General features: G+C 36.1%; 1 protein-coding gene across 6 annotated transcripts in view; it reads right to left on the bottom strand.

Annotated features, from left to right (window-relative positions):
• Positions 1-290: 290 nt before the first annotated feature.
• Positions 291-14,691, bottom strand: part of LOC101259445 (uncharacterized) — a 37,204-nt gene continuing 22,803 nt past the window's right edge. For 3 of the 6 annotated variants that reach the window (XM_010323771.4, XM_026031448.2, XM_069299153.1), the window contains 9 exons: positions 11,758-11,868; positions 10,336-10,527; positions 6,489-6,764; positions 3,874-4,497; positions 2,764-3,257; positions 2,612-2,672; positions 2,460-2,528; positions 978-1,525; positions 291-747 (listed from right to left, as the gene is read on the bottom strand). In XM_010323771.4, coding sequence (XP_010322073.1) covers positions 1,454-1,525; positions 2,460-2,528; positions 2,612-2,672; positions 2,764-3,257; positions 3,874-4,497; positions 6,489-6,764; positions 10,336-10,527; positions 11,758-11,868 — 1,899 coding nt within the window. In that variant the 3' untranslated portion in view covers positions 291-747; positions 978-1,453. Of the gene's footprint in view, positions 751-977; positions 1,526-2,459; positions 2,529-2,611; positions 2,673-2,763; positions 3,258-3,873; positions 4,498-6,488; positions 6,765-10,335; positions 10,528-11,757; positions 11,869-14,691 lie in introns of all 6 variants that reach the window. The other 3 variants (XM_010323772.4, XM_069299151.1, XM_019214419.3) reach the window with 3 other exon arrangements.

The raw sequence follows: 14,691 nt of genomic DNA, 5'->3' as shown, positions 1-14,691 counted from the left end.
ATTCGCACTTCCGATCACAATTCAAAAGATAACTAATATTTAGTGTTTGATTAGAACTTGTAACTGACTATATGCTGTCTATAATATTTGCAAGTATTAAAAATCTGCGGGTCTGCATTGTCTATATTAGATTTTTGGTACATTAAATTGCTTCATTTATATCAATATTCCAACAGCACCGACATAGTAAACCAGTTTCACGACAAAAATAGAATAATAACCATTTATACAAAGTTGAAGCATAAACTGGACAATTATTGCAAGACGCTAAAAATTTTCCCTACTTGTAGTTTGATGGAAAATCAAATAAAAGGAGTTGCATTGACTAATATTTTACATGTTAAATGGATATTCAGTCAGCATCTGTTTTACATCTATCAAAAAGATGGTTCCCCACCAAGGATCTATTATTTCCTTTTGAGGACCCAGAAAGGAAAAAGAACATTGCACACATGTACAAATCTATGATAAATAAAATAAAAGAATAAGAATATTTACCCAGCCATGTTTGATCTCATTAAACATTGTAAACCTGAAAACCGGGCAAGCTTTGTGATTCTCCTACATGCATGCCGGATCCAGATTATAATCCACGAAAAATTGTCAACCATGATGCATGGAAGACCTAGATGAATATATAAACTCCAGAAAGCACCATTCCCAAATAAAAGGCAAAAGATGGATGCCAATTGGATATTCATCCTGTACAAAAGTTCTTCTGATATTTGAAGTTGTTTGAACCAGCACCTGCTTTCAAACCACAATGACAAGCAAAAATAGAAATAGTCAGGCATGGTGTAAAAAAATAGAACAAGAACAAGATATTCTTTTCTCACAGGCTAAGAATGCATTTATCCACCGGAAACAAAACTCCAACTCACAAAAGACTAAGAGAGTATGTGTGTTGAGTTCACTCAATATTTCTGTGGTGAAACATTCACACTTTGAAGTCAATGTCGTAAGAAGTGATTTAATACCTGAAGATTGCTCAGTAACCCAATCTGACACACACCAACAATAAGGTCAAACTGTATCCTCAGGTTTCCATGTGCTGGCTAGTGCTGGACATATTTGGCTTGCCGCAATCCCCTGATGAACACAAGTTCAAAATACCATTGGACGATCTCACATCCATGAAAAGAATGCCAATAAAACTAATAGAAACAAAGTTCCATCATGCACTTCAGAGGAACTCCATGAGATGACATAAGAGAAGCTGCTGAAGCATAAACAACCGAGTCAACCCCGTACAGCAACTTAGCATCCATGTTTCAGAGAGTACCATTCTTTGGTTAAATACCCACAGAACTGCACACTTACAACCATTTTATGATGCTATCCTTCCTTGGGCTTGCAACATGGAATACTTTTCCCTGTAGTTGGGCTCCGTGCTTGTCAGAAGCAGTGAACATCAAGTTTCTTCAAATAGTGATTGCATAAAGTAGAGCTTATGTCATTCATTTGACAGATGAAGTAACCCCCGCATTTGAAGGTAAGGATTCTCCAGGAGTTTTTCATTGTTGCTCTGCAAAGAACAGCATAAACCCAAACGGGAATCAGTTATGACAATTCCGACCCTATATCTGTAAAATCATAAAACCTATGGATTTTCCATGATCCAGCACTACCCAGGGGTGATCTAATAATGAAATGATAATATCATGAGGAAAGCTTTTACAAATGAATGTAACATACCAATTTGGACAACTAAATCTCAATAGTTGTTACTAAATGAATGTAACATACCAATTTGGACAACTAAATCTCAATAGTTGTTACTAAATGAATGTTACTAAACCTATGGATTTTCCATGATCCAGCACTACCCAGGGGTGATCTAATAATGAAATGATAATATCATGAGGAAAGCTTTTACAAATGAATGTAACATACCAATTTGGACAACTAAATCTCAATAGAAACAGATTAGCTATCTGCAACCTACCATTTGCTTTTAGTTACTATACAAATATATGACAGCTTAACAGATTTAGCTGAAAATTGCTGCTTCGCATGAAATGGCCCTACGAATCATGACACATTAAGTCAGCAATTCTGCCGACACAGTCATGTTTCATAGAGCAGAACACAAGTGTCTAACCTAGGGATCTCAGCATTTCAGGGATACTTCACTGTAAGAATGTCTAGTGGGAAAATCAACCAAACAGCAAACACACATATACCAGCTACCAGAAAAATAACATGGTCCAAGTGGACATCAAGAACCAGAAATTCAAGACAATGTTGGAATTTTCCAGTGGATGCAACTACAGAATGTATTTCACCACCAATGATAGAACCAGAATATGCCATGATGAGGCTCTGGAAACAAACTCTTAGAAGAAACTGGTATTTATCATCATGCAGACAAAATTTTGTAGAGAACAAACAACATATTTATCATCACACCAGTTCCATAAATTTTCTATCAAAAATGCTAAAAAAAGAGAGGATCACACCTGCTGAGCTCTAGAAACAAGGTTATGCAGCATGCGTTGGTAATTTTCCGGTTCCTCTGTCATCATCCTCTGCAAAATACAAATTTCAGATTATTTAATACTATAGTGAGACTCATCATTGCCAAAGATCAGGAAAGCAACACGAAACTTGCCTTCAGAAGAAACATTGAAGAGTAATATGCCACTCTTGAGTCTGTATCATCCAACAACTCTCTGCAAAAAAACCATATGTTCAGAATTGATTATGAACTTCTAAATTAACTAAAATATACTTTATTCGAGAGAAAAAGTATCTAGTAATCACCTAAAGAATTCCTCCCCACCAACTTCTTTAAAAGCCGCAGGATCTGCTGTGCATTTACCAATTAAAAGCAGGAGAAGAGTGGCTCGTATATCAGAGGTGGAACCAGGAACATTTCCTCTTCCTTTGCTGCCAACAGAAACGCCTAATGCAATATTATCAGTTGCGGCACCAGCAAGTTGGATTAGAGGCCAATAAAATAAAGCAGCAGGAACACGTGCAACCAATTGCATGGGAACAATGGCCTGTCCATGGAGAAGCAGCGCCGCCATGGATGCAGTTTCTGGTTTTGGAGGCTCTTTGTTTCTCTTGAGTTTATGGTTAGTATCTTCAATGTGTTCCTCCCAGCCAAAGCTTTCCTGTCGAGGTAAGCTTTCTCCTGGACCAAGCTTCTTATTCCAGCTAACGTCTTTGATACAGATTGTAGGATCATCCATAGATGTCACCGTTGAAGTGGGGACTTTTAGGCACAGTTGAGAAAAAAGAATTTCACACATCTGTTGAAAAGATTAACAACAATATTGGAGTGAGACACTGATACTGACTATTAATGACACAGGTAAACAGCAGCAGGAAGATACAACTACTTGTGGTAAACAGTCCACTAACCATCCTTTGTATCTTCATTGATATGTAAGTTGGCATTACGTAAGATGATCACCCTATGGGCAGTGCAACCCCTAAACAACAGACAAAATAAGTGGGACTCGCAAGGGTTGTATCATGACACTGAAGTCCATAGACCATAGTTATCCAAAGCACTGTTGTGAATAAGGTTTAAATTTCTCTTTCAAGTGATGGGAACAAAATATTTATCCTTCCTAAATGAGTATGATTATTGCTCTCTGTTTCAAAAGAAGTATGACTATTGCTCTGTTCAACAGAGAACTATAAAATCATTATAGGATGCAAATATAATTCAAACGCATACACCTCTAAAGGTCAAATAACAAGGCATAAAGGTGCAATTGTCATCTTACTCAAGGTCTACAATTTAAATCCTATTAGGACCACCATGTCTGAAGCATTTCAAGACTGAATTATTTTCCTCTTTCTTTCCTCCTACCTTTATTCTCTTCTCTTTTTTAACCAGAAAGAGACAGAAGAAATCACCTTTAGTATATTCATGCGGTCGGTTTCATTTATCTGGGCCATCAGGGACAACGCACTGTTCATGATATCAATGACTGCATTTGCTTTCTCGAGACGACTTTTATTATGCAGATCTCCAACCATTTCACCACTAATTGCGTGTTGGACTTCACTTTCATCTAATAAAAACTTGCAGCGCATAAGAAGCCTCTCCAAAACATATAAAAAGCCCCATCTAATGAGGTTGTTTTTCGATTTTATTAGCCCACACATGAGCCATATGGATAATGGGACATCTAAATCAGGTGAATAGTCAATAACACTGGCTTGAGAAATTTTCTCCTGCAAGCTTCTGATGCTTGACCATATACTAGCATCCCCTTCCTCGACAATCTCTGTGATGATCAAATCCCCCAACCATAGATAACCATTGTGACGACACTGAGTTCTTTCAGAATGAAGAAGAGAATGTAAGGTGGCCCAAGAGAGCTTCGCTTTCATGCCAAAACTGTTTCCATAAGCTCCATCAATACTTTCCAGGGATTTGCAAGATTTAGTTATCTGCCTCATATGAGCGAATTCCTTATCAAGATGAGTAAATGACTTTATAAGCTTCTCAAAATTGTAGACAATTTTCCCCAAGAGCTGCAAATGAAATAGAGATCAGACTACCACAAGAAAGAAGAGATAATTCATTAAGAAAGTCTGTACAATTATCGTGAATGGAAGCAAGGAGCAGTATGTAGGTCTATACAAACTCATACAGAAGACTAGTAATAACAGCCTTTCATTTCTTTGCAAAGTCTAAGAAAAATAAAACAGGTTCAAGGAAAATGACAGATTCTGATATGCGTCACACTACAAAGAGCTTTTCATTTATGCCTTGAAATTATCCCTATTTTATAGGCTCCGTTTAGCATGAGCATCACGAAGTTCAAACAAAAGATATGGAAAGCTGTTATGGCTGTTTCGCTACAGAAAAGGTCAAAAATGCACCTAAAGTGTGTGATATTCACCATACTTGTTCTCCCTTAATAGTTTGGCCCAATTACGCTCCGCAATTGTTACTTTGTTGGGCCAAAAATGTGGGTATTTCACACAACTTAACAGAAGGCATATCGATTACATGCATGGGGTGTAAGGGCATATAAGTCCAATTTAGTTCTTAACTGCAATTATGCAACAATTTGTGAAGTTGCATTTATGAAGCAACATGGTTAAATTGTAGTGAATTTTCTAACCCATTTTTAAGCGACTTAACATGCCATTTTGTATAATCTAACTTAGAAGTTCTAGGTAAAGAGACAAGAATCATGATATCATAAAAACAAGAAAATGCACCATATTCGAAACACAGTATCTTTACATTTTATCGAATCACCAAAATGTCATAAGATTGCTTCAAATCACCAAATGCCGTGAAATTCTATCATATCAAAAATGTGGTTACTTTGCACAAAAAAAGACACAATTAAACCTGCTTCAAACCTGAAATTGTCTTTACATTTCATCAAACGACCTAATGCCATTAGATTCCATCGATCCTGAACATATAGTTTTCAATTAAGGATGATTACGGACAAAAAGAAATTGTCTAGCAATCTTTTAATAAACTTTCTGTTAGTTGGGAAGAATATCTTTTAAATTTAAGTTCTTGCGCTTTAGTTTTGTTTTTCAGGAAAAGTAGGGGCATCAGGCATTCATAATATTGCTCAGCCACTTGTCCTTCTGTTAATCTCTCCCAAATTTGTGGGTTAATGAAATCTTAGAGCATTCAGTGGTTTATATTTTGTGGTTTGAAGCAATTTAAAGAAATTTCTTGTTTAATGACATTATGGTTGTTGTAGTTTAACATAGCACTACTATTTACAACATACACGGTGAAATCCCACAAGTGGGGTATGGGGAGGATAGAATGTACGCAGGCGTTACCACTACCTGTGGAAGTAGAGAGGTTTTTTCCTAAAGATCCTCGGCTCAAGTGCAGCAAATGCAGGTATAAAGATGCAAATATAACAACTAATAAGAGAAGCAATGCAAAGCCTACAAGAAAGGAATTAAGAACAACAAAAATAGTACAGAAACTGAAACACAATAAACAGATGATGTTAGATATCAAAGCAAGAACTACAAGAATACGGCTACAACAACAGATACCAACAAGCCTAAACCCTCAAAAAGCAAGGTAACACTCCACTACCTACAATTATCTTTCCGGGTTTGGGTAGGTTAAATTAGTTTTGGATAATTATTTTTTTCCAAACACATCAGAATGTGTCACATATTAAATCTAAATGAAAAGGCTAAGTAATCTAAATAACAGATACGTTTGTGATTAGGGTAATAAAGGGCCACAAAGGTTGACAATGAGGGTATTTCGTGGCCAATAGGTCAACAGATGGTAGTTTTGTACAATATTTTAGGCCCTTATTATTTTAGGCTATTAACTATGTTGATTAGTCACCAAGAAACACAACCAAATTACTATTCATTGAAACAGCATATAGTGACGAGCATCAATTATTTTACAAATTATCACAAAGAAGCACAATTAGATAAGCTTTCGATGTTTTTAAATGACACACTATCATGTCTGATGGCCAATGAAATTAAGCAAGAAATGAAGTTAGCATTACCATTGAAAGTCGGTCAGAATTTGGATATTTGGACAATGCACTAGATATTGGGCGTTGGAGAAGCTCCAAGATGCCTTCCAATCCAAGCTTTACAGATATATGCAAAGCTTCAGGTGCATCTGCAAGCATAAGCAGCATAGCGACAGGTTGGACTTCATCATCACTGTAGTCTGATGTTCCACTAGCTATGCATGACTCATTTATTTGATGCAAAGCATAATCAAAAAGCACCAGGTACAGATTCCTTCTTTCCTCCCTTGAGTTTGAAAGCACTAACTGCGTTGATGGAAAAAACTTACTTTTAAGCAAAACCTTTCTCCTTGTGCTACATACAAGTAATCACAAATGAGACTGCAAGTAGACCAGAAGAGTTTTTCCTAACAGCTTATGAAACAATAGAATGATTCAGACTCTGCATGGTGTAAAAATCATTTTCCTGCTCCAACTTTTAAATAAAAATAAAAAAAACCCTCCCCAGTCCCCAACTTTAGACTATTCTAGCTAATCACATGAAATCTCTTCAGATATTCTGCACATTTTAGGATAACTAATAGCATATAAACCAGAAACATTGATAATCCTCCTGCTCAGATACAAAGAAAGCTTCTACAGATACTTGACCCAAGTTTAGCTTGTATCAGAAACAATATACACTTAGGGGTCTTTTGTGTGATGGATAGGGAAAGATAATCTTGGGATAAGTTTTTAGTACTCAATTCTTTGTTTGGTTTCGAAGTCTCAGGATTGATAATTGGTACAGGGATAAGTTATCCCATCTTGTGGGTAGAATAGTAAACCGGGATAACTTATCCTGTAAAATGTGTAAAATAAAAAAAGTACACCCCTTAAACCCTCTTTTATGCATTACTTTTACATGCATGTCTTTTCACATATCTATATCATTTATAATAATATTCACAATCTTCACTACTCGTTATTTTTATGATAATATATTTCTCCATTAAAAAATACAATATATATATATAATTATTATTAATGAATATATTAAATGTTGGATTTATTTGACTAATTCGTATGTTATATATATTTTGATTTCTCTTAAAATGTTGACTCCATAGCTGAATTATATATTTTTAATTAAATAGTTTAGTCACTAGAAAATTTTTATTTTATATATCAACTAAAATAAACATAACTTTAATATTTTACAATATAGGAGCAATATGTATTAATATGAAGTGACGTAAACATTAAATATCTTTTACTTAAACAAACTAAAAATAGACGTTCTATTTTTAAGCTAAATAAGATGGAATTTTTTGTGATGACGGGGGAAACCCGCAGCCGCTACCCTTTGGGTGCGTACAGGGTAAAAGACCCTCTCCTATGCAATAGCTTGCAAACCACATAGGGAGGTAACCCGCACTAGGCAAGCCCAGTGCAACGAGCCCCAACCCAGAAGATGGAAGTTTTATTTTTGAAAACACACCACAGAATCACATGGGAATGCACACATAAAAATACATAAAGCTAAAATAAGATGGAACTTTATTTTTAAGAACGAATAACTACAGCTTGCAAGGATAATATAAAAAAGTAAAATAGAGTGGAGGCTGTTTTTTTTAACTGACAACTTCTTCTTCTTTTTTTTAAACTGGCGACTTTTTCTATTTCTTAGCATTAAGGGCTATGCTGCCCACCTCCAAAAAACTGTTACAAGAAAGGGAAAACTGTTTTTGTGAACCAATAGAAGAGCAGGTCTGGCATATCAGAGTGATGTTGACTGTTTTTGAAGCTATTTTGGCCTGAAGGTAAACTGGAGGAAAAGCAATTTATTTCCCATCAAAGAGGAAAACCACATTCATACTCTGGCTGGCATCTTAGGTTGTGGGGTGGACGAACTCCCAACTGTTTAGCTTGGCATGCCCGTTGGTAACAAACACGGTGATCTAGATATTTGGGATAACATCATAGAGAGGACAGAGTAAAATTAATCTAAATGGAAAGCTCAGCACATATCACTTGGAGGAAGAGTCACTCTTATAAACTGTCTTAAACTCCCTTCCCACTCCGTGATGTCACTGTTTCCTATCCCTTCCAGTTTATCCAAGAAATTGAACAGGCTCAGCAGGAATTTTCTATGGAAAGGAAACAAGAAGGGTGGGGGATACAGTTTAGTGAAGTGGGAAGAAACTCAATTGAGCAAAAACCAGTGAGGACCAGCCATCAGAACCTAAAGCACATAATCAGTAACTTCTAGTGAAGTGGTTATGGAGGTTTAGTGAGGAAGAGGCTTCCTCTGGAAACAGGTCACCTCTCACAAGTATGGTCAAGAAAGTCAATGAACAATGAGGTCAAAAGTACTTATAGTGTTAGTGCATGGAGAGCTATCAGATCAACATGGACAAAATGCAAGGAAATACCAGAATCAGAGTTGGAAATGGGCTCAAAACTCTTCTACTGAAAGATCTCTAGACAGGCCAATCCACTCTGCAGGAATCCTTCCCTGATTTAATTCTATTAAGCTACAATCCTGAAGCTACAGTGGGGGAACGTTGGTCTCCCCAAGGTTGGAACCTAACATTTAGAAGACACCTTAACGACCGGGAAGTGGAGAGGAAGGCAAATATGCTGAACGTACTAGGGATCTTCACTGGCACAACTTCTAATCCAGATTCTTTGAGATGGAAATACACAGAAGACAGCATCCTCTCAGTGAACAGACTTTACAAGAAGGAAAATAGCTGCTCAACACATGGGGAAGTCTCAAAGCTCTGGAAGTCCTTATGGAAGATTAAGGCCCCTACTAAATCAATTGTTTCACTTGGTTGATGGTCAGAAGGGCTTGTCTGACTCAAGAAGTTCTCCAGAAAATAGGGAAATAGATGCTTTTTGTCCAATGAAATTGGGGAAGCAGATAACTATTCGTTCCTGCATTGCAAATTTACTGCTCAATTGTGGCACCTATTCTTTACTCTCACTAAAATAGAGTGGACAATGCCTGAGCACACAGCTGACCTGTTGAGTTGTTGGATCAGAATAGGTGGCAGCAAAAGTCAGAAGAAGTGGTGGCGGATGATACCTCCCTGCATTTGGTGGTCAGTGTGGGAAGAAAGAAATAGGAGATGTTTAGAAGACAAAGTTAAGTTCATTCATCGTGGCAGCAAAAGCCAGAAGAAGTGGTGGCGATGATACCGTCCTGCATTTGGTGGTCAGTGTGGGAAGAAAGAAATGGGAGATGTTTTGAAGACAAAGTTAAGTTCATTCATGTTGTAAAATGGAGTTGTCTAGTCACATTATTTTTTTGGTGTAAGGAGAACTGTACAGAGGAAATGGATGAATTTGTTGACTTTAGGAGCTTTGTAAACCTAGACTCTATTTTCTCTTCTTGTAAAAAGTTTTTGAAGGTGACCAGCATCCCTTAATGTTGAGGAATACTACAACAGTACTTTTGTCCAAAAAAAAAAAGTGGTCTCAAACTCTTGTTGGGGTATGGGGCTCATAATAAAAAGCCGAGAGAAAGTGTGAAAACACCCATAAATTTAATGAGAATCTAGGGGGTGTATTTCACTCATGTTGCAAGGTCGTAGTGTATTTAAGTACAGTTAGTCAAGTAAACGGGTGTATTTAAGGATGTCAATAGTTCGAGGATGAATCTAATAATTCCCACCAAGTTTAGAGGCATTTTTAATACTTCTCTCAACCAAAGGACCCCTCAAAATATACACTAGGCACAAAATGCCAGGCAAAAGTTATTCCCATTTGATGGACTCCCACTACAATTTATATTCCTAACAATAGGTACAAAATGCCAAGCAAAAGGTACTCCCACATGATGTGCTCTCAGACAACTTTACATGAATTATAACCAGGGATAGGGCAGTACCTCTACAAATATGAATTCAATTCCTCCCGTCAGATCAACCTGCTGAATAAGAAATTCAGGGGTAGCTGAAAGAGCTGTATTAGATATTTCCGGATTCTCATAAAACATGTTTGTTAGCATGCCAATAAGCTTGCTGTGAACTATTTCAGCCCAAGAATTCATCCTGCTAACACATATAAGTACCTGTACAACCTGCAAGAGTATTAAGAGAAAAGTTGGAACAAACACCAAGCACTTTTGAGATTAACATTAAATTAGAAACAGAAGTGCTATACATGTGAGAAAGACTAATATTAGATGCACAACCATCACTTCATTGGTCATATGGGCATTCTTTTAGAGATAAACAAATTATAACACTGGGTGTTGACACTCATATTTAAAATGTTGAAGAAGATTAAGAGACAAATTGAAACTAGTAGAGGAGAACCTAAGGTCATTAAGGACAAAATACAATTTTAAAAAAAACTAGCAGTGGAATGTTATTACTTCACTTGGTTTTTGATGTAAAGAACAGAGTATAGAAGAGGAAATCAAACTAGTGGATTTTATAGGTTTTTTGTGAGTATCCCTTTTTTGTAAACTTTTTGGAGGTGACCAGCATAGCCTTAATGCTGAAGGAATACAATTTACCAATTTAAAAAAAAATACAATAAAATAAAATGCATCCAACTTATCCTTCATTTTCATGTACTTATAAGCTCTTCAGTTTACCAGCATCACCATATAATATCTTTATTTGTATAAATTCCAGTCTCAATACTTCTATTTGTCTAATACTTCCTATGAGGCACTATTTCCTTATTAGTCCGTTTCCAACAGAATGGCACTTCTTTGTATTTAGAACAATTTAATTTTAACTTTAATGGCATGCGTGCAGAAATTCCATGGCCAAGTTAATACCACAAATTCAAAAGCCTTTATTTCATAAAACTTCACTCCAAGTAACTATGCCAGTTAAATTGAAATGCAGGGAGTAATTACTTTCTTTTTCAAAAATCTACTTCATCTACCAATATTCTTCTCCTCTTTTTTTTTTTGGGATAACCAAGAAATACATTTCTACCAGATTTGAAACTAGGTGGATAATGTGTCTGTCACTCAAACATTTTCTTTTTAACTACAACAACTGACTCAGTATTTAGGAACTCATAATGTTCATTGATAAATAATAAATGAAATTGATAAAATTTCATTTGTCAGTCATATCATATATCTATTTCCTTTTTATATGTTTAATTGAACTGTCAAATCAAGAAGTTAAGTCCCCTACTATAAACACATATCTCTACTTTCCGGAATTTTATGGAAGTCCAATCACATTGTTCCCTTTACTATACTTGTATAAAACCAAGTAGTTGAAATATTCTCCATAAAAAATAAAGTGAATAAGATGCGTAACAAACCTAGGTATAGACTCACCCTTATGTCAAGACCTTTAAGTCTGCTCCTCCTTATTCTGCCTCTATCACAGACAAAATATAGTAAACAGCTGAGAGAAGAAGCCCAGATGGATTCTTCCTTTTCTTCTGTCTGTTCATCACATTGTGAATAGACTTAGAATGAGAATAGCACTTGAGTCATCAGCATCGTACAATGTATTTAAGAAAATATATGTGAATTAAAAGTATGAGAATAAGTGAGAAGCAGGAGACACTGGTGGATCAAAGGACCATTACTTTCAACCATCAAAGGGTCTGCAAAGATGAAACTAATGAACTTAATTTTAAACTTAAGCAACAAATTAGCCTAAGAATCAGCACCTGAAATCTGAGCACAGAAGACACAGTTCATCTACCTAAGTGATTCAGGCGTTTATGAGCCCATGATTCCACATCTATATATGAGTCAAATCTGTCCACTTCTGGACAAATTGAGGCAGCTAAAATGTGTAAAACTTGCACACCAAGAAACCTTACATTGAGGCACGTTTTAGCCCTTAAGATGGGATGACTTGCTTCCCAATAAGCATGAAGATGAGCACCTAAATCAGATAAGGAACGCCTCCTACTTGGCGCCAAACTTAGAAAAGTCAAAAGCTTCCTAATTCGTTTCCTAGTTTGTTATGGAATATTTTCCTAAATAGTCACAACCATCTTTAATGCTTTCCAAGGTAGCTAGGATTTTATACTAGTATTTCTTTATTTAGCTAGTTCATATTTCATTATTGCTTAGTTGTTCAAACCAATTTCTGCTGTAAATAGCTGTGCTTTGTTTTGTATTAGACAGATTCTTTATGATGAATAATATCGGATAACTTTCTCTCTTTCTCTTGTGAGTATACGGCTACCTTGGGTTTCTTCAACATTCAAGTCTACGCTTTTAGGAGATAAGTTTCAACTCTTCAAAATCTTAGATTACTTTATTCATAGGTTTAAGCTTATGATTCTTCTTCGTTATTCTGTCAGAATCAGAAATGGTATTGTGTGTTAATTTTCTACTAAAAATGTGATTAGTTTAGGTTTATTGTTTTATTAGGAGTCAATTTCGAAAATTAGACTTATCTTGAAGTTTTTGATTTGTTCTTAAATCGAAGAAATACTTTCTTGAATTCAATTAATTCTTAATTTCAAAAATAAAATATTGTCTATTTTATTCTCTTCTAAACTTTCGGACATTTTTTTCAAACCCTGATTTTCATTATTATGTTCTTGGGTCCCTAAGGCGGTTGAGTGTTGTGAAAGGTGATTGCCTCATCACCAATGGCGGGAGGTGAGGTGAGGCGACCCTTCATCGCCTATTAGCTTTGTTGCGAGGCGATCTTCAAAAGGTGATGGCATGGTGACAAAGGCAAGAGGCAAAAAAAGTGTTGCCTTTTGTATTTTCTTTAAAAAGGCAACCAATTTAGGGTTTTAAAAGTTCAAAGGTGGATTTTCTTTCAAAATTTGCACTCGACTTAGACTACTAGTCTGACTCAACCAGTCGACTCGACTAGACTTTTCCGGCGACTAGCGAGACTTTTCCGGCAACTCCAAAGTCCAACCAAACATATTTCTTCTTTTCTTCTTCTAATTTCTTTTTCTTTTCTTTTTCAAATTTCCTCCACTGTTTCCTTCTAATACTGTTTTTTTCTCACTGTTTTGACTTTTGCTCTTCTTTTTTTCTCATTCAAGTTCTAGACTTTTAGTATGTACTACCTATTTTCAATTTTTGAATTAAAATATTTGCTAATTTATTATTGCTATGGAAATTTTGATTATATATCTATGCAATTAAATATTTTAATTTTTTGGTATAAATTGGGGCTGCACTTTAAAACCGCTGTGGCGATTCAAACCCTTATCGCCTTTCACTGTCTAAAACACTGGCTGAGTCTATCAAACTGCAACAATTCAATGTCAAGTATAAATTTTTTATTTTAAAGCTACGTACGTTTTCATATATACTTGTAGAAGAGTATACTGCACAAGTTGTGAAACCACCTCAAAATTTACAAGTGATCCAAAAAGGAAAGATGCAACAGAGTCAGATTCTATATGTAATCTAAGACATCGAAAATAGACTCACAATCCACTGAAAGTTCCTATGTACACCAAAAATAGTACAAAACTAGACAGTTCATTTTCACCCTTGGTATAGAACTTCTTTATCTTCAAAGCATCTCTGGTCTTCTCTTCCCACTTGTTTTTTTTAACTGGTAACTTTGTATTCCTCAGCATTAAGGGCTACGCTGGCCACCTCCAAAAGTGTTAGTATCCACCAAATGCAAGCTGGGACAATTTTCCATCTCTAATTTTGACTAAACAGATTTCCTTCTATACTCCTAAGGTCCATATTAGGGAAAGGAGAGTGAGGAGAAGAGGGGTAGCCCAAGTGACAAATAAATCAACCACCCTTCCATTACCCAACTGATACCCTTCAAGTTGATGAAGATTTTACACAATTGGCTTAACCACAGACAAGGGAGAAAAAGATGATTAATTGTTTCAGCATGCTCCCCACAAAAGTAACATATTAAACAAATCTGAAGGCTCCTCCTAGCTAGGTTGTGTTGAGTCCGAGCTGCCTAATTTGCCGGCAACCAGAAAAACATGCTACTTTGTATGGAATTCTAACTTTTCATGTCATTTTCCAGGGCTAACAACCCACCTGATTGTTAGTTGTATTAAGTTCACTATAAGTTGCTTTGAATAGAACTTTGTCATGCGTATCACCTTGCCCCCACATGTTGTCCTCGGCTTCAGACATCCCTTGAATTGTGCTAAAGTATTGTAGAACTCACCTCCTTATCACTAAGTTGTCTTTTGAAGCTCAAGTTCTACCCCTGTAATGACCAAGCTTCTCCCAATGATATCTCTTTTTCCTATCATAGAATAAAGAGATCTGGATATGTCTGCTGCAATGGCTCATGTTAGC

The sequence above is a fragment of the Solanum lycopersicum genome, chromosome 6 (assembly GCF_036512215.1).
Source record: "Solanum lycopersicum chromosome 6, SLM_r2.1".
Lineage (NCBI taxonomy): Eukaryota > Viridiplantae > Streptophyta > Magnoliopsida > Solanales > Solanaceae > Solanum > Solanum lycopersicum.
Note: the sequence above shows the minus strand (reverse complement) of the source record. Positions and strands in the feature narration are given on the sequence as shown.